The sequence below is a fragment of the Eutrigla gurnardus genome (genome assembly GCF_963514095.1).
Source record: "Eutrigla gurnardus genome assembly, chromosome: 3".
Taxonomy (NCBI): domain Eukaryota; kingdom Metazoa; phylum Chordata; class Actinopteri; order Perciformes; family Triglidae; genus Eutrigla; species Eutrigla gurnardus.
The window spans coordinates 11993903-12011796 of NC_139917.1; the positions used below are offsets into that span (position 1 = coordinate 11993903).

At 44.7% G+C, this 17894-nt stretch overlaps 2 protein-coding genes across 2 annotated transcripts in view; one reads left to right on the forward strand and one right to left on the reverse strand.

The window, feature by feature from the left end:
• The window catches only part of adgrl3.1 (adhesion G protein-coupled receptor L3.1), a 126902-nt gene extending 125203 nt beyond the window's left edge, over positions 1–1699 (reverse strand). The window contains exon 1 of the mRNA XM_084005363.1: positions 1389–1699. The gene's annotated coding sequence lies outside the window, so the exon portion shown is untranslated. The remainder of the gene's footprint in view (positions 1–1388) is intronic.
• Positions 1700–3020: 1321 nt separating this feature from the next.
• LOC311010890 (multiple PDZ domain protein) overlaps positions 3021–17894 on the forward strand; it is a 40274-nt gene continuing 25400 nt past the window's right edge. Inside the window, exons 1-18 of the mRNA XM_084005533.1 lie at positions 3021–3225; positions 4014–4096; positions 5451–5617; positions 8581–8805; positions 9085–9153; positions 9309–9431; positions 9721–9804; positions 10360–10467; positions 10627–10729; positions 10889–10980; positions 11355–11568; positions 11814–11888; positions 12497–12576; positions 12778–12924; positions 13906–14091; positions 14267–14428; positions 15281–15490; positions 16404–16574. Of these exons, the coding sequence (XP_083861659.1) occupies positions 4084–4096; positions 5451–5617; positions 8581–8805; positions 9085–9153; positions 9309–9431; positions 9721–9804; positions 10360–10467; positions 10627–10729; positions 10889–10980; positions 11355–11568; positions 11814–11888; positions 12497–12576; positions 12778–12924; positions 13906–14091; positions 14267–14428; positions 15281–15490; positions 16404–16574 (2229 nt within the window). The 5' untranslated portion in view covers positions 3021–3225; positions 4014–4083. The remainder of the gene's footprint in view (positions 3226–4013; positions 4097–5450; positions 5618–8580; positions 8806–9084; positions 9154–9308; positions 9432–9720; positions 9805–10359; positions 10468–10626; positions 10730–10888; positions 10981–11354; positions 11569–11813; positions 11889–12496; positions 12577–12777; positions 12925–13905; positions 14092–14266; positions 14429–15280; positions 15491–16403; positions 16575–17894) is intronic.

Here is a 17894-nt window from a genome sequence, read left to right on the forward strand (position 1 = left end):
ACGGGAAACACACGAGTGTTATTGAGGGAGCAATTTTCCACAGTTAAAAACAGATAAACATGTCAGACACATCCAACCACCAACTGCAGGGATTGGGCGGCAAAATATGAGCTTTTTTGGGGGGGATGCTACATCTCAAACAGTTTATCGTTGGTGGAAACCACTCGGACACATGTGCACTGATAACAGACGACTGGGTGACATGCATCTCATTCACAAACAGAATCATCTCCTCAGAGACACTTTTAACTGATGCCGCCAAAACCGGCAGGGAAAGTGAATCCATGCCAAACGTGCCTATAACCTGACCGTCCCCCCACCTGAGGGGGGAGTCACTCCTCTCACCTGCAGGCTGACCGATGAGTGGACCACTCCAACCCAAAGCGCCTGCAGCCGCCCTTTATGTCACACTGAACACACAGTATATGTCACTGTTTTTGGATGCTGAGAGCAGAAACACACACTGCACAGTCCAAAAGCGCACAACTGATTTCCACATCTGTGCTTTTTATCTGTGAGGCAAAAAGAAGATGAATTAATCATCGGCATGGAGGCACAAAACAATCAGGGAGCCTGCTGATTACACAGCATGGCCACACGGATCCCTCGCAAGGTGCTGGGTCAAGATCGAAGAACCTATAGTGCAACCTTCAGTGGATCTCAGTGGCTCATCAAGGTCATAGCGAGCCACCTCTCTCCTGTAAATAAGAGCCATATCGCTCTCACTCGCGAATGCGCATGATTGACGTATCCCGGGGCTGCACCGGCCTGCCGGATACTCCTTTTCTTCCAGAGTAGCTGGGTTTTTTTTTTACTCCGGATTTCAGACTGCGGCGGACGCGACACAACACGGCAGCCCGCACAACGAGCCCGCTGCATTCCAACACAGCCGGAGCAAACGGCAGGAGCAGGTGAACACTTTGCATCTGTCATCCGTCACGGCGAAGCGTGTGATTTTTTCAGTCTTTTTTCCCATCGCGCCCTGCAGTGAGGCAGAAGCACGCGGCCGCAGAATAATAATTATGTGTACAACCCCTGGCCGTTAAATGCGATCGCATTGATTATTTTGCCGGAGAGGCATCATCAACGATCGATCGGCATTAGCGACACCTCGCAGCCGAGCGACGCCCATCCAAGCCACAAGTCGCCGGACCCTCCATCCGTGCAAAACACGCCAAATCTCCTCCATCGCATCCACTTCCGCGGCCCCCTTAAGTACAAGCATCGCAGGCCACATTCCCATGGGCATCCGTGAGAACCGGAGTCAGCGCTGCCCGGAGCGGGTCAGCGGCGGGTTGACGCGCATAGCCGAGCGGTTCTCACCGGCGACGTCTGCAACAACAACACAAAGCCATCATTCGTGCAGGAATAAAGAGTGGGATCCTTACCGTGTCACCAGTCGCAGCGGTATAGGCGCATATATACACACACATCCAGCGCACGCAGGAGTCCTCCAGACGGTCCCCCACAACGGGGATCTCGGATGGAAATATATCTTCCCAGTCGATAAATGAATTACACTGATTGGCGCCTCGACTCCGGGTCTGTGGTCAATTCTTGCTGCCGCAAAAAAAAAGAAAAAAAAAAAGAGAGAGAAAAATACCCCGACGCGGATAAATCTTACCGAAAAGAGGGGATGGAGGTAAAGCGGAGGGTGTAATAAACCAATAGCTGCGTGCTCAGTATCCCGATCAGCACTCCACACAGGAGGAGGAGGAGGTCGGTCCAAACGCACTAAGTCCAGTGGAGAGCTGGAGGAGGACAGAGGCGTATCTCTCTCTCTCTCTCTCTCTCTATCCGTCTGTCTGTATCCCGTCCTCACTCTCTCTATCTCTCTCGGCTTTATGTTCTTACTGACTTCTGCTGAAGTCCAAAGGCGCAGAGCGCAGCGGAGCAGAGGACCGTGGTCATCACACACACACACACATACACTCATACACACAGAGAGAGTGAGAGAGAGAGAGGGGGGTCAGAAATGACAAACCAATTTGGAGGCGCGGTGGATGCTCGGTTGATCGAGCGCAGCCCGGCGAAAGGAGCGTTGCGTTGCAGGCGGGCGGGGAGCCGAGGGTGGGTGGAGGTCCGGGGAGGAGGGGAGGGCGATGATTCCTGCCTGGGGGACGCAGAGAGAGAGAGCGAGAGAGAGGGAGATAGAGAGAGAGGGAAAGGGAGAGAGATGAAGTGGGGGTGTCTGGTGGAAAACGTGGAACCGGATCTGGCTCCTAAATCTCTGGAGCGAGGGCTCCACCTGCCGTGTGAAAACACGCAGGGGTGCCCAAACTTCCCACGGCAAGGACGTTTCACACGAACACCCGCCGCTGGAGATGACATTGACTCGCGAAGCTCCGACTGACAGGTGATTTGGTTTCGTCAGACGCGACGTGGTGTCTAATTGCGTAATTGCGCCTTTGGGTGACGACATATTCCGCTGTCAGATTCTCGGCTAAAAAATGAAGAACAAAAAGTAAAAATGACGATCCTAGTTTTTTTTTTGCTTCCGACCTCCCGGAAGCCACTAAACGACTCACGATGCAGGCCTCCAGTTTGCGGTTCAGAAAGCCTGAAATAAAAGCAGTATAACAATGCAGCCTAAAGCGGGCTGCCCTGTGGTTTTCCTGCACAAACCAATGACAAAATCAAAGCAGCGATGGAAATGTAATGAGCCCAAACCACATTCAAACATCAAACATGGCCTTTTAATAACACATTTCCATTTCAGGCCTTACGCGTAAATCATAATAAATACATAATCCACGTGTGTAATATATTTCCATGGCAACCTTCTAGCTGTAGGTCTCTATAGTGTTTTACTTAAATATGTGTGTGTAAAGATCTGCTAATATGTATGATTTATTTCTTTAATGTGGATGGTTTTGCGTTAGTCACCATAATATTCACTACTTTGCAGTGAAATGCATTACAGGATTACCGTAGGCTGGCCGGGATGAGCCCTCTGTGCCTGAAGATCAGAGGGTGACATGCGCACTGCGCGGAGCGCTTCAACGAGCCGCGGACACTATGCTGGGAAATAAAGCGCGCGCTCTGCTTCTTGATGTCTTCTCCGTCAAAGCAATAAGCTGTTATGAGCTGTCCCCCCGGGAAAGTGTCCTTCTCGGTACTCGGCGCTGGTGAATCGACTCTGCGGACCGGTGGAGGAGCCGGACGCGCCGTGCTCGCAGCTCCGCGGGGGGAACCTGTTGATAGCCCACCGGCGCTACAATGGAGGTGAGGGGAAGCTTTCCCAGAGCGGTCCGTCTGTTCGTCACAGTGATGCGGTCTAATGCGCCAGGGTCATTTTCAAAGAAAATTAACAGACTGTCTTGTTGATTACATGTCATATTAGTAGCTAATGGGCCCGCGTAATTACTGTAAATCATTTGTAATGATTTTTATTTTTATTCTGATGGTGCCAGTATCGCTTTAATATCAACAGGTATAAGATATAGATTCAATTAGAATGCCGTGAAGGGCATGTAAGAACTGCGATATCCCTACTGCCTATCAATGCCCCCTAATTGAATTTCAGATGAGACGTTGTCATTTCCAGCCCCGTCGTTTTGCAAATCAAATCATGTCATTGGTATCATGCTTTGATGCTATACAGGCTTCCCCTCCAGTAAGAATGGTCGGGAGGCCGTGTGTCGCTGTTAATTACCATCACTGGCTGATAATGCCTTTTGGAGAAGATTTAAATCCTGCTAAAGAGCATTAGTTGACAAGCAAGGAGCTTGCAAACAAGCGTGGCACATGCAGGCCTGGAAGAGAGGATGTGGAGGTGAGAGCATACGTGCTGCACAACAGGTGTGAAATACTGATGAATTATTCCTTATAATTATCCCAGGAGCAGAGAGAAGTGTTTTTTTCTGCTTTTAATTGTAATAACGAGAATCACTGTAGTGTGTTTAATCAAATACACCATGAACTCCCCCCAATACACTGCAGCAAACATGTAAATACACTGCCTGTGCAAGGACATTCAAGTAGAATAACTCTTATTTTTCTTTTTGTTGCAGGTGCCAAACAGTGAAGAATGACAAGTAACTGAAAGCAACAAGCCATTAAAGACACAATTCGTTCCCGGCGATGGAAATCATGGGTAAGTGTGTTCAGTGACCTGCAGATGTAGAATGCTGTTTAAAGCCAAACACGTTCCAGTAACCTCAGGAACACTCCCCCTCGCCGCCGCCGCCACCGTCAGAGGCTTACGATTAAGGTGTCAGGCATGGTGGCTGCAGCCAGACAGGAGGGGATAGTCACATGTGCTGTACAGGACTCACAGTCTGGTCGGTAGTCAAAACTCTGTGGTGAAGAGTTTACAGGTTCTTAACCTTCTGCCACATACAATTACTGCCATTGTGGCTTGTGCCCATTAGCTCCTCCTCGCTAAATAAACAAGGGCGACTTGACCTGACGTGACATTTCGGCTTTTGCCGTTGCTTTTTTAGTGTTGGAGATTGGACAGCATATCATCGTCTCGTCCTATGTTAGTTAGACACAGGGCGATGTGGAATGTCAAGTCTCGATTGTGTAAAATGATTGTGATTCGCAATGTCATCTCATTAATCATCAAAATATGCTTAAAAGTCTTAAAATTGAACTAAAACACATCGGTATTACTTTTTTTGCCAAGTTTTAACTTGCACCACAGATAAGACACACATCCTTTTTTAGTGAACATCCTCTTTAGTGAAAAACAATCAAATAATCTTAGATAAGATCATAAACCATCTCCCTCGATAAATACAGGATAAATAAATCAATTGTATTTTTGTATCCTGCACTTTTAAAATCAGGCTCCATGTTTTACCATGACAGCGAGCTAGAGAGCTTTTTCAGGTCACTCGTGAAGACATTTACTATTATCCAGAATTCACCAAGCTCCACTTGTTGTGTTTTATATCACGATCCAAAATAAAAAACGTTATCATCCCATCCCTAATATCAATGCTCCTTGATAATTCTTTTTTTTGTGTAGCCCTCTTGCAACATTTTTCTTAGTTTTTGACCCAAAGTTTGCAGCCTGAATCAGAATCCTTTCTATTTTTTAACTTTACTTAATACCTTTGCCAGGAGATCAAGAAGTGAGGAACATGACACTTGAAAAAACGTTGAAAGAACTGGTCCTCAAGCAGCCAAGGTTCAGGGATATTTATTCAGACAAAGCTCACTTCCTGTTCACTCAAACCTCTGAAACACAATTATTTTTTAATAGGAGTTATCACACCGTGGATCAGTGCTGACAGATGAATCCATCCTAGATTCTAAAGACAGATGTATTTTAACAAAGACCTGTTGAAAGACTTGAGTGTATATTTTCCCAGCGCTCCCTATTAAGTCCTGACTTTTCCTAACTTATTACCAAAGGTCTGGGTTTGTGCCGGGGTCACACGGCAGCTGCTTCACCATGTGGAAAAATCCTGTTTCTGAAGTGATATACAATTCCTCTGCAGATACTCAGCGTGCCTTGGAAGCTGTGGGGAGACTGCAAGCCAAGCTGAAGGAGAGAGGAGAGGCCCCAACACAGGAGAAGCTCTCCCTGCTTAAGACCGTCCTGCAGAGCCCCCTGTTCCATCACATCCTCAGCTTACAGCAAGCTCAGCGGAAGCCCCCGGCAAAGGTACCAGCGCAAGCTGCGTGGGTGTTTGGTGTACGTTGAATAGTGGGGAAGGAGCCGCAATCGTTCCCAAAATACTGAATGCACGAACCAAACTGGATGAATAATCAGCTTACCTAAGCTTACCACTAAAGCCCTGAGAAAGAGAGAGAGAGAGAGAGAGAGAGAGAGAGAGAGAGAGAGAGAGAGAGAGAGAGAGAGAGAGAGAGAGAGAGAGAGAGAGAGGGAGTGGATGTATACTGTATCATGTGGAGGAGTCTGCAGTACAGTATGTATGATAATGTGTGACATTTATGACATAGTTTCAGTTATGTCAGCCAGCGGTGGAAAGTAACTAAGTACCTTAGTATTTTCATTTGTATCTACACTATACTTCTACGCCACTACAATTCAGAGGCAAAATATTGTGAGTTTTACTGCACTACATTTATTTGATAACTAAAGTCTTTGCACTCAAGTCCCAAGTCAATGCAGGCAAGTATCAAATCAAGACAGGTAAGTCATAAGTCAATCCCAAAGTGAAGACACAGGCCAGTCCCAAGTCGAGAAAGGACAGTCCCAGGTCGAGAAAGGACAGTCCCAGGTTGAGAAAGGACAGTCCCAGGTTGAGCCAATCAAGTCCCAAGTCAAGTCAGGACAGTCCCAAGTCGAGCCAATCATGTCCCAAGTCAAGTCAGGAAAGTCCCAAGTCAAGTCAGGCAACTCCTTAGTCAATCCCAAAGTCAAGACAGAGGCCAGTCCCAAGTCAAGTCAGGACAGTCCCAAGTTGAGCCAATTGAGTCCCAGGTCATGAAAGGACAGTCCTGAGTCAAGTCCCAGGTCATTCTCTTCTGCAACTTAACGGATGTTGTTGTTTGTGGTTCAAACAAAGTGGATCTTGGGAATTAAGTGTCTACTTGTTTGGAATGAATAGCATTAACGTTAGTTGAAATGTATTGATTTGTGGCACACGTTTAGAATTACAAACCTTTTAATTGTTGGGGTCGGATGAAGGTATCAAATATATTCAAGTCAATAGGTTCGTGTTCAAGTGTAGTAACTCCATTAACATAATTATGTTTACCCAAGAGGGGATGCAAGTCCTTTTTCATTTTGTGTTGTTGAAATTCATTAAATTGTGACTCGAGTCCAACTCATGTGACTCTGCTAAGTACTTGACAGATTGAGAAAATATAATCAACAAATAAATGATAATTATTATAGGCTATGATAAAACTTTGCTCATCCCTGGGTGTAAATGTAAAAGCTACCCAGCACAATAAAGAGTGATTGAAATGTGCCCCGCTCTTATCAGCTGCAACATTAAAGTGATTGAAGCATCTATAATTCTAATTCAATAACATACATTATTCTAAAATGGGCCATTCTTCATCATGAGTACATTTTGATGCTAATGCATTTGTCCTTTACACAAGTAAAATGTTGAATACATGACTTCTACTTAAACAGTATATTTCTACACTCTTATATTCCTACTTTTACTTACGTTGTAGTGTTCACTATCATTACCATGGGAGGATATTTGGGCTCATTACACACACACACTCGTCTTTGTCAGACACTCCTCCGCTTGTAAACCAATCCATGTATTCACCCTTAATCTGCGTTGCTCTTTTTACTGAAACCTCTGAACAATTGAATTGCCAGTTCTTCTGCCAGGATCATGTGTACCTTTGAGTTTCATGATATAACATCTTTAACTGAACGCAACACTGGTTGTGAAACACATACTGGACTAAACTGGACTCAAGTGACTTGCAGGTTGTTTTACAAATGAACTGATTGTGAAACTGGAAGTGAATATTATTGAGTTACTTGGGATTTGTGGGAAATCTGGAGTGGATTTTGTTTTTTCTGGAAGGAACCGTTATTTATACACCCTATTGAATTGAGATTTATCTGATGATTTATCTGACTTGACGTTTTGCTTTTGGGTTCGAGGGTTCAAGACAAATCCTGTGACGAAATATGGTTATGCATTGACTTAACTGGTAACCCCAGCAACCGGTGACACCGTTCCAACAATGGGCGTAGTTCTTCCACCGCTGCTGTCAGCAGTAATGACCAGGGCTTTGTAGCTGTTTGTTGTGGTGTTCTGTAATGAGCTAACCCTATAAACACCATGGTCGACACACACAGGGATTATTACATTAGCTTTGTGTGAGCCTGTAGCCTTGTAGCATCTCTGCTCTCCAGGAAACGGGGCACTGGATCATGTCCATAGATCCTTATCAGACAGACACTGACGCGGTTCTTGTTGGTCCGAGTGTCTTATGACAATCACCGGTTTTACACACAGCATTAAAAAATGAAGTTGCTTATTATTTTTTGCGATAGCGTTCTGTCTTTCATCCCACAGCTGCTATTTCAGCAGGTGTCAAAATTGTTCGACTGGAACAGCATCAGATCAGATCAGTAATTAACGTCTCTCTTTTTAGAAACTCCCTTTTCAATCTTTGAGCCAGAACACCTGAAAGACAAAGGGAGAACAGTGTTGTGTCTGTGTGGTATTGAACAGAAGCCTTTATCTCATGTCTCTGTGTTCCTGCTTTCCTATCTTCTCCCTCTCTGCTCCATTTTAAACCGATCCTTCTCTACTTTTTCCCTCTTTTGTCTCACACACATTCATCCTCCCCTCCCTCGGATCACATCGCCCTCCTTTCTCAATTTCTTTATCCTATTTCCCTCTTATCCTATTCCTCTCTCTCTTGCCATATCTCCTTTCTCCAATTAATGTCTCCACCTCTCTATCAATCCCCTTCCCCATCTCTTTATCTCCCTCATCCATTCCCCACCCAATCTTTCTTCCTCCCTTTCCTTCCCTCAATCCTTCTCTCATTCATCTACTCTCTCTCAATCCATCTATTTTACTCGCATCCTCTCCATCCTCTTCCACTTTTATCCTCCCATCACACACCATGCCTCCTGTCAATCTGGTCCCTTATTGCTTCTCTAAATCCTACCAGGTCAAGATTTCCAAATCTGTGTCCATGAACTGTGGCCCCTGCCCGGGCGTGGCGCCGGGCCTGAAGGCAATGAGCCACAGCGACTCCTACACATGGGCCATGGAGAACCGGAGACCCAGCAGCACCAGATCCATCCACAAGGACGGCAGCGCCTCCTCTCTGGGCTCGCCGGACCTGTCCTTCTCAGACATCTACCCCGAAAACTGCATTCACACCGAGTCGCAAGTACGTAAAATCCCCATCGTAAATGAGCACTAATGTCGGAGTTCAGTGAAAGGACCAATATATATATATTGGATTTTTTTCTTGCAGTTGTAAAATATAACACATCACCTTTGCAAATGTCACATTCCACGTTGGATGTAATGAGATCACATTATAAAACTCAAGCACCGTTGGACATTACGTTGTCTGAGGGTTTCTGCCGCTCGTAAGAGGCAGCGCTACTAACTTGGTGTCATTTCAGCTTTGCTTCTGTTTTTATGCGTGACATTTATCTTTTAGTACTGCACTCCCCCTCGGATCTCCCGCACCATGTCGATGGGGAGAAACCTGGCTGCCATCGCTCATGAGGTACAGTTACATGTGCGTCGGTGGATTGTAAATAAACAAAAGGAGTCAAACGAGTTCAGCACATCAACCTGTTAATATGGTTTCAATAAATAAATATCACTCTGTCTCTTCTTTCTGCCCCTCCTCCTCTTCCTCTGTATCCACGGCAACGTTAGAGGCGTCACGTGGAGATGATAGAGCTGACTAACGATGGGAAGGGGCTTGGTTTCGGCATCGTTGGAGGGCGGAGCACAGGCGTCATGGTCAAGACCATTCTCCCTGGTGGAGCCGCAGGACGGGTAAATCCACCCGCCAATTAATTGCAAACCTTAAATAGCAAGTTCAAGGAATACCTCACCATTTTTTTTAGGAAACTCTCCTTTTTACTTTCTTGCAGAGAGTTGGATGAGAAACGATACTACTGTCAATGAACGTGTTATCATTCCTCTCTCTATCGATCTGTTCCTTCCTTGTTGCTGACTGAAAGCTTAGAACAAACCAAATGTATTGATGTGATGTGTGTGTAGTAGAATCAGCAGAATGTGTTGAAATATTTGAATGTTCTTTTGTTGTAATGGGGCTCTCTAGGATAAGCGCCTACGTAGCGCAGATCAAATCCTGCGTATCGGAGATACAGATCTGGCAGGCATGAACAGCGAGCAGGTGGCTCAGGTGAGTCTTTGTCTGTAATGATGCTGTGTTTAAATTCAAAGTGAAACGGCATTTCAAGACGGTAACGTAATGTACTTCAGAGTGAAACAGTTGCAGATTGATTGATTGATTGATTGATGGATGTCATGACAATTGGGTTGTACTAGCTGATGCAAGCAAGAGTTATTTTGATTTCCAGGCAGAAATTGCTTTTGGATTTTGATATAGAAACACAAAGAAAATTATTTTTATTTTGTAATTTTTTCAGCAAATATAGTTCAATAGGTGCACAATATGTGCTCTAAAAGGGTTTAAAAGGCATTTCAAATTCCAGCTCAACTTTAAGTAACAGCTAAGTCTGTCATAATCTGTCCCGGTCACTGTGTGTGTCCACTGAAAAGCTGGGATTGATCCCCACGCAGGGGATGAGACCGTCACAAATCTGATCTACTGTGTGCCATACCGTGTCTTTCTATGGCAGCCGTGTCTTGATTTTTTAAAGAATGTTATTTATTTATCACTCGCATTTGTCACACACTCACTTTCTGTCTGCTCACAAACGGCCACCTGACCCAGGTACTGAGAAATGCTGGTACCAAAGTGAAACTGCTCATTGCCAGGGATGTTGCTAAGGACCACCACCTGTCCTCTCCTGTCCTCAGCCAGGACAGCTTAGACAGCAAGGTGCGTGTGTGTGTGTGTGTGTGTGTGTGTGTGTGTGTGTGTGTGTGTGTGTGTGTGTGTGTGTGTGTAAAGAATAACCAACATGTAAAAAAGGGTTATCAGTGACATTAAATGTGTAAGTGTTCCTATAACAAAGTACTTCACTGTACTTCTTTCCAGCTCAACGACTTGAATGATGACTATGAGTTCAGTGTACAGTTCACGAAGAACAGTCGAGGGTTGGGATTCACCATTTCCAGCTACATAGGGGACCTAAACTCAGGTAATTTTCACTCCCATTATCATTATTCCGCGCTAAGTTGATGGGAACAAAATGATGACTAATACCTGCGTACTGTAAGCCGTTATCGACCGTGAGTTTGGAACTACGGTTACACAATCGATGCCGGAGTTTCCTTTTAATTGATCTTGCCGTCCTCAGTCTACAGCGCCGGTGTGATCGTGAAGAGCATCGTGAAAGGCAGCACTGTGGATCAAGATGGACGCATCAATATTGGAGACATCGTCTTATCTGTGAGTTCCACTAAAAACACAACAGATGGCTTTTTTTTATTGTGCACTCTTAAGACAAATACCTTGTTGTCTCAAATAGATTCTCTGCTGAAACGATTTCTGCATCTCAAAATCTGCACAATTGGCAACTTTTAGTAGTTTCATACGAGCGAATCAGGATGTTTTTAAGCTGATGAAGGGGAATTATTCTCGTTCTACTTTTACTCACATCCATCTCTTCATCATCTCCTGTTTTTGCCAACGCTTCCCATCTTCAATTTTTGATTATTATTGATTTCTTTTGACTTTATACCTATACCATCCACCAAAATGTCCATCGTAGCTGCGCTTACTTCCTGGCTCTGTCCCCCACTGATCCGTCTGTCCTCCCTCAGGTGGACGGGGTGAGCCTGCAGGGCTGCAGTGAGCAGCGTGCCATGGAGGTGCTGAGGAGGACGGGCCCCCTGGTCAGACTGAGGTTGCTGAGGAAAACTGTCCGCCTGAGTCACATCCTACCCCCGGTTCCTCCCCTGCAGCCCCTCCGACACTCCCACAGCTTCCACGAGGGCAATCCCTACAGACTGGCTCTCAACAAGATCCAAGAGACAGGTGCTGTGTGCTGAGGGAGGGGGGTCAATGAGCAAATGGAGAACACGTGATTTATCCGCATGCACTGTTTTGCGAGTAATCATCCAGCGTGCTCCCTGCCCCATCTGGATGAACCATGACTCACAAATTAACTTTCAGATATCTGTTCACACTAGAAGTCTGCCTGCTTAAACTCAAGTGTGTTACTGTGCATAAGTGTTAGGATCCCCGCCTGAGTGCTTAAAACGTGTTCCCCCGTCTCCCAGGAATCTGCTCGCTGCGTGAAATCTCCCGCCGCGCAGCATACGCCAACGGACGTCCCCGGCACAACTCCAGAAACGGTAAGCCCCCCCCCTTTCCCATGCTGCACTGCAGTCTGGAACTGGATCGTGGGACTAAGTCTGACGTGCTGATTGGATTCAGGGAACAGAAATGTGGCAGCAGAGCATGCTCTTTGATGAGCGTCTATTTATAGCGTTGTTCAGTCATGTGTTTATCCAACTCATTCAGCTCATTCCAGATGATTTGTCTCTCGTGCGCCGCCTGCATGCGTGGTTTTATTTAGACGAGGATTTTTGAGCTTGATTAGAGAGCACAGCCAAATAAGCCCTGATTGCTTGTGGTGTACGTGTGTGTGTGTGTGTGTGTATGTGTGTGTGTGTGTGTGTGTGTGTGTGTGTGTGTGTGTGTGTGTGTGTGTGTGTGTGTGTGTGTGTGTGTGTGTGTGTGTGTGTCCGTGCGTGTGTCCGTGCGTGAGACATCCTGTTTTGCGGCAAGAAGAATTATGTTGTTTTCTCACTGTAAAGCTGCCAAAGTGGTGTTTTCGTATAGGATCCCATTCTTTATTGATTGGATGATTTTGGGCTGGGAACAACCAGAATGGGAAGGTGTGTGTGTGTGTGAGAGAGAGATGAGTGTGACTCTCTTTGTGTGTGTGCACATTTTACAGGTTCCAAACTGACGCCAGCCGAAGAGGAGGACCTGAGAAAGAGGTGGCAGCATGCAGTCGGACAGCGATATGAAGTCATCGTACGTCTCTCCTTTAATAACATAAGCATTCGTTAGAGCATAGAAAAACACAGTCTCACACTATTAATATTGTACTTATTGTAAATGATTTAGTATTTTGTTTATATGTAATTTCCCATTTCAAGAAGAAAACCTCTCCTACTTCACAATGTGATGTCCACACTAGCCCAACCTTCATTCTCTCCTCTGTTTCTCTGTTAGGTGTGTCAGCTGGAGCGTTTCAGTGAGACAAGTGGTCTCGGCATCAGTCTGGAGGCTCGGGCAGGACACCACTACCTGTGCTCCATCTTACCTGAGGGGCCCGTTGGCCAAAGCGGCTCGATCTTCACCGGAGACCAGATACTGGAGGTGACCAACTCCTCTGCAACTCACCCTTTAGTCATTTTTATGCAGACATAGAAATATTTTATATTTAATGCAGGCTAACTATCGTATAAACCAAACTGCCCTACGGCAACTAGCTAGGGTACAGCTAGCTTTAATGCTACACTGGTGGCCAGCCGCTACAACAGTTGACAGCGGTTTAGACAAGAATAAAAATGATGGATGGACGGATGGATAGATGGATAGATGGATAGATAGACGCTGGACGTTGTCCAGTCTGGGAGTTGTCCAGTCTGGGAGTGTTTTTGTCTTTAACCCTTTCACGGTATGTTTTCAGTTCATGAAAGTTCATTTTAACTGTTTGGTCGGCTAAAAATGTCTCAGCTCCACCCTCTCGTGTCACTTTGGTTGCAAAACAAGATGGCCATATTCAAAATGGCAACCTCAAGGCTTCAAAGCTGTAGTCCACAAACCAGTGAGTGACTTCACGGTAACGTCCACTTCTACTTCATACAGTCTGTGGGCATATTCCGTAATAAAGAATATATCTGAAACACCACCAGTAAACACCACGCAGTTTCCACTACAGCATGCAACATAAGCAGGTGGGCGTGAGCATGTGCATCTCTGTGCATTTGAGCTTTTACTGCAGGGTGAGCGTTTGCCTTCCTCCCCCTCCACTCACCCACACTGATGAACTCTCGGACATTGTACAACAGCAGTAGTGAAGAAAACGCAGCAAGTGTCTCGCGTCCTTGGTATCTTTTGAGCGTACAAGCGAACACCTGTGTCGCAGCTCAACCCTTTGTTCCAAGGCCATGGTTCATCTTTTCAAAGAGCCTCATCTGGCAGCAGTGTGTACTAGTGTACTACTGTGTAGTACTGCATTCACATCTTTTAGCAGAAAAAAAAAAAAAAAAAATATATATATATATATATATATAGTTTTTTATATATGTGTGTGTGGGTGTGTGTGTGTGTTTATATTATGTTCCTCCCTGGCAGGTGAATGGGATCCCTCTCATTGGAGAGACACATAAGGAGGTGGTGAATATTCTGAAGGAGCTGCCGAAGCGCGTTTGCCTGGTGTGCTCTCACATCGTCCCCCCCGCAATTCCCGACAGTGACGAGGAAGATGAAGAAGATGTCCACCTCACCCTGAAAGAGCTGCTGGCTGAGTTCAATGACAAGGTGGAGACACACATCGGTGGCCAGATTTAGCATTAAAAACAGTATAAAACACTGGAATTGTTACACCTCCTGTGCTTTTGAATTGCCACTTTAAAAAATGTCAGAGTCGTGCTCTTCTTCTTGTAAATCAATCTCCTTCCCCGTGTCCTCTCTGTCCTCTCTCCGCCCGTCCCAGTTGGACCAGGGTTGTGTAATTCCCTGTCCTACAGCTGAGGACATCACCAAGCGCGGCGTGCCCCCCATGTCACCTCCTCTGGCCATGTGGGAGAGAGAGGCTCAGGTGGTCGAGCTGGAGAAAGGCGAGTCGGGACTGGGCTTCAGTATCCTGGACTACCAGGTCAGAGACATGCCCCAGAGTCTTTCTACAAATAGAACAGACTGGAATAGGCTGCAGACTAGCAATATCAGTGTCAGGTTGGGTTAGGTTGGAGTATATGGAGAAGCATGTGGACTGTGTGTTTGTGTGCTAAACCCTTAAGACAAGACAGTCCGCTGTGCTGTTTTCAATTTTAGAAAAAAAAAACAGTTTTCTTTCTTCAGCAGAATTCATTGTTCAGTTCACATTATGTAAAGAAATTTTAGGAAGCTTTACTGCAGCTGTGACACCACTCACTTCCACTGGTCCCTTTTAGGGCTGGGATGTTATTGGATTTTATTGCAGATCATGATAAGTTAGTCGTGGTGAATTTCCATTACTGTGATTATTATATAATAAACGTGTGACTTGGAAAAGCTGCTATCATGGTGGGGAGGTAAAAAATAGAGTCTGATTTTTAAAAAAATACAGGAAACAAAAATAAATGTTGTAAATGTAATTTCTCCTTTAATATTGCAGAGAGACTTTATGACTTTACTCAATTTGAGATTATTAGATTCCTTTTTGCGGATGTTCACTAAAAATATGTATCTTATCTGAGAGACAATAAACATATTTGTTTCTGAACAAAATGTAAAGCGATACCAATATGTTTTAGTGCCATTTTAAGAGTTTTAAGCATATTGATGATTATCGGGATAATATCATGAAACGCAATTATATGTCATGACTTTTTCGCCCCATGCCTAATCCCTTTTCTTCTCTTGTTTACCTGCATTCATCTTGCATACAATTTACAATATCTCATTAATCTGAACGTGTCCATGTATATCTTCAGTTAATCATCTTGTGCATCCTTATGTCTAACTCCAGGATCCAGAAGATGCTACGAAGACAGTTCTGGTGATCCGGTCTTTAGTTCCTGGAGGTGTAGCAGATCGAGACGGTCACCTGCTACCTGGTGACCGACTCGTGTTCGTTAATGAAAACGACCTGGAAGGGTCTAGCCTGGATTATGCTGTGCACGTCCTGAAGTCCACCGGCTATGGCCCAGTCCGCATTGGAGTTGCCAAACCACTGCCAGTATGTACATTTAAATGCTTTATTTGATTTGATAAGGAGTAGTAAATCTATTTTTTGCAGTTGAGTGAATTTAGTTTAGCCGTTGGGACAGAAAATCTTTATCTAAAAGATTAAATTCTGCAGAACCAGAAGTGGGCGATATAGATGAAATCCTCCGATACACACAATGATTCTTCCTTCTTGGTGTTTTTTCTATTTTGTTGCACTGCAACCTGGAATTAGAATTGATTGTTATTTGGCTTTTTTTGTGCGGGATCTACACAAAATATTGAAAATTGGAGAAGTTAAAAAAAATGTTTAGAGTGTTATGTTTATGAACAAAATAAGAAAAGAAAAGAAGAAATTTCTGATTTTGGATAATCCAGCAAATTATAAACCTAATTCCTGCACATTAAATGGTCTAAGAGTTATCAGAGCGAATGGTATGCTACTGTATGTGGACAGACAGAAGACAAAGTTGTATTGTCATAAAACAGTAGACAGTAAATCCTCAAATATTTGGCTGCAGCAAATAAACAATTCACAAGTGGATTTGTTTTTCTCGAGTCTTTACTAAAACTTTGTTTTATATTAATAAGATAATTAAAAAAAAGACTATTATTTCCACAGATTGCAAGACAATTCCTTAAATGTGTGTTTTTCTTCTTCAAGAGTCCAGTGTTTGGTCTGCTTTTTTGTTGTGGACTGTGGCTTAGTAACAAGCAACAGTATCCAGTTACAGGCCATGTGAATTTTTAATGCAGCTGAGAGACGAACACAATGCTCGACCACACTACAGATGGGGGGAGAGAGAGAGAGAGAGAGGGGGGGAAAGGAGAAGAGGGTGTCTAATGTACAGTTATCTTCTTTAGCCTCGCTTTGAAGCAGATAGCCATTTCCTTAATTTTCAGAATTTGGAATTTTGTTTTCTCAGCTGGAGCTGTGCGGCGGCTTGACGCCCATCTCGGAGAGGAGCTTGCGGGCTTCCTGCGATGACACTGAGAGCCACACTCAGATCAGCCTGCTAGCCGAGGCAGCGGAGGCCAACTCCAACACTTGCAACTCCGAGGACAACAGCACCATCCAGCCGTGTTACGCTACGACGGTACGTCATGCAACACAACACGAACACCAGTAAAAAAAAAAAGACTTTGTGCAAACTTTGTGCTCGCTGGGGACCTTTAGACATTTGGTCCACAGGAAAATAAAGGGCAGAGTTACGTTTGGCTTTTTTTGGCCATTTGTTTTCTTGCAAAAACTGTGTGCAGAACATCGATCACAGTCCTTGAAACTTCTAAAACTCAGCAGGAAACATGTTTGCAGTGACAGTAACATGTTGTAGTCGTCACACAGGAAGCGTTGCTCATTACCACGTTAACCTGAGATACTTTGGGTAGCCATTTTAGCTGCTCCGAAGGAGATTACCATTACGGCGTTTGTTCTCTCTGTTCACGCTCTTCAGTGGGGGAGCTTAGCAGCCGGCTGTATCAGTATCACTGGGTCAGGTAGAGAGAAAGTGCTCAGTGTCAAAGACTTGTTCCTCCATTGTGGTCTCCACTCGATCCTATTGAGGAGCCTTTTGTACTCACTTTTTGCTTAATTACCAACAATTTGCCTCCCAATGAAAAGTGCTTTACTGCATGATATTGGCACCTGGTCTAGCACAAGGGCATACAGTCTAACCTTAATGTATCCTACACACACACACACACAAAGACACCCAGAGCAGCAAGTGTCGGTGTGTTCTCATCAAAGAGCGGCTTGTTGCAAAGGTAGCTTCAGAACTTCAGTGCCGCTTGTACTTTCTGTGAAGGTTCAAAGACGATCTCCTCGTTGGCCTTTTTCTTTGTGGAGTGCCCGTGGGACAAAAGGAGTCTACCTTTCCTGCATGTTTTACATCTCCGAATTACTCCAAAGACCTTCACCCCGGAGAGTTAATAGTTGTTTGAAATCGTTTTTGTCACATGAAATCTAATTGGTTGTGGCGATAGTAGTTTAGGACGCTGGTGCCGGGTTGTCTTTGAAAAATGAGGTACTTTGAGGTAAGTCGTAAGATTTGCTCCATGAGTTGAAGCCAAAGTTGAAGCAAATCTGCAAAGCAATGATCCAGACTGAAATATCACAACAAATATTGGATGGATTTCCTCTGGTGCCCCCCGGTGACGATGGTATTTCTGCTTTAGAGTGAAATATCTTGATAAAACAGGAGTAAGAGGCCACCTTCATGCTAGCAGCTCTGCGAGGGTATGCATGCTAACATGCTTACAGTAGCCGTGTTTACATTTCCTTATTCCTTTTTGAAGTTTCGCATAAGAAAATCTGCTAGCATTTTCCTGGATGTATATTAATGTTTTCATTGTCTCAAGATGTCAGGAAACTTGGCCAAGACTAGCTGACTTGAAGGAACAATTAAAACTTGTCCAAT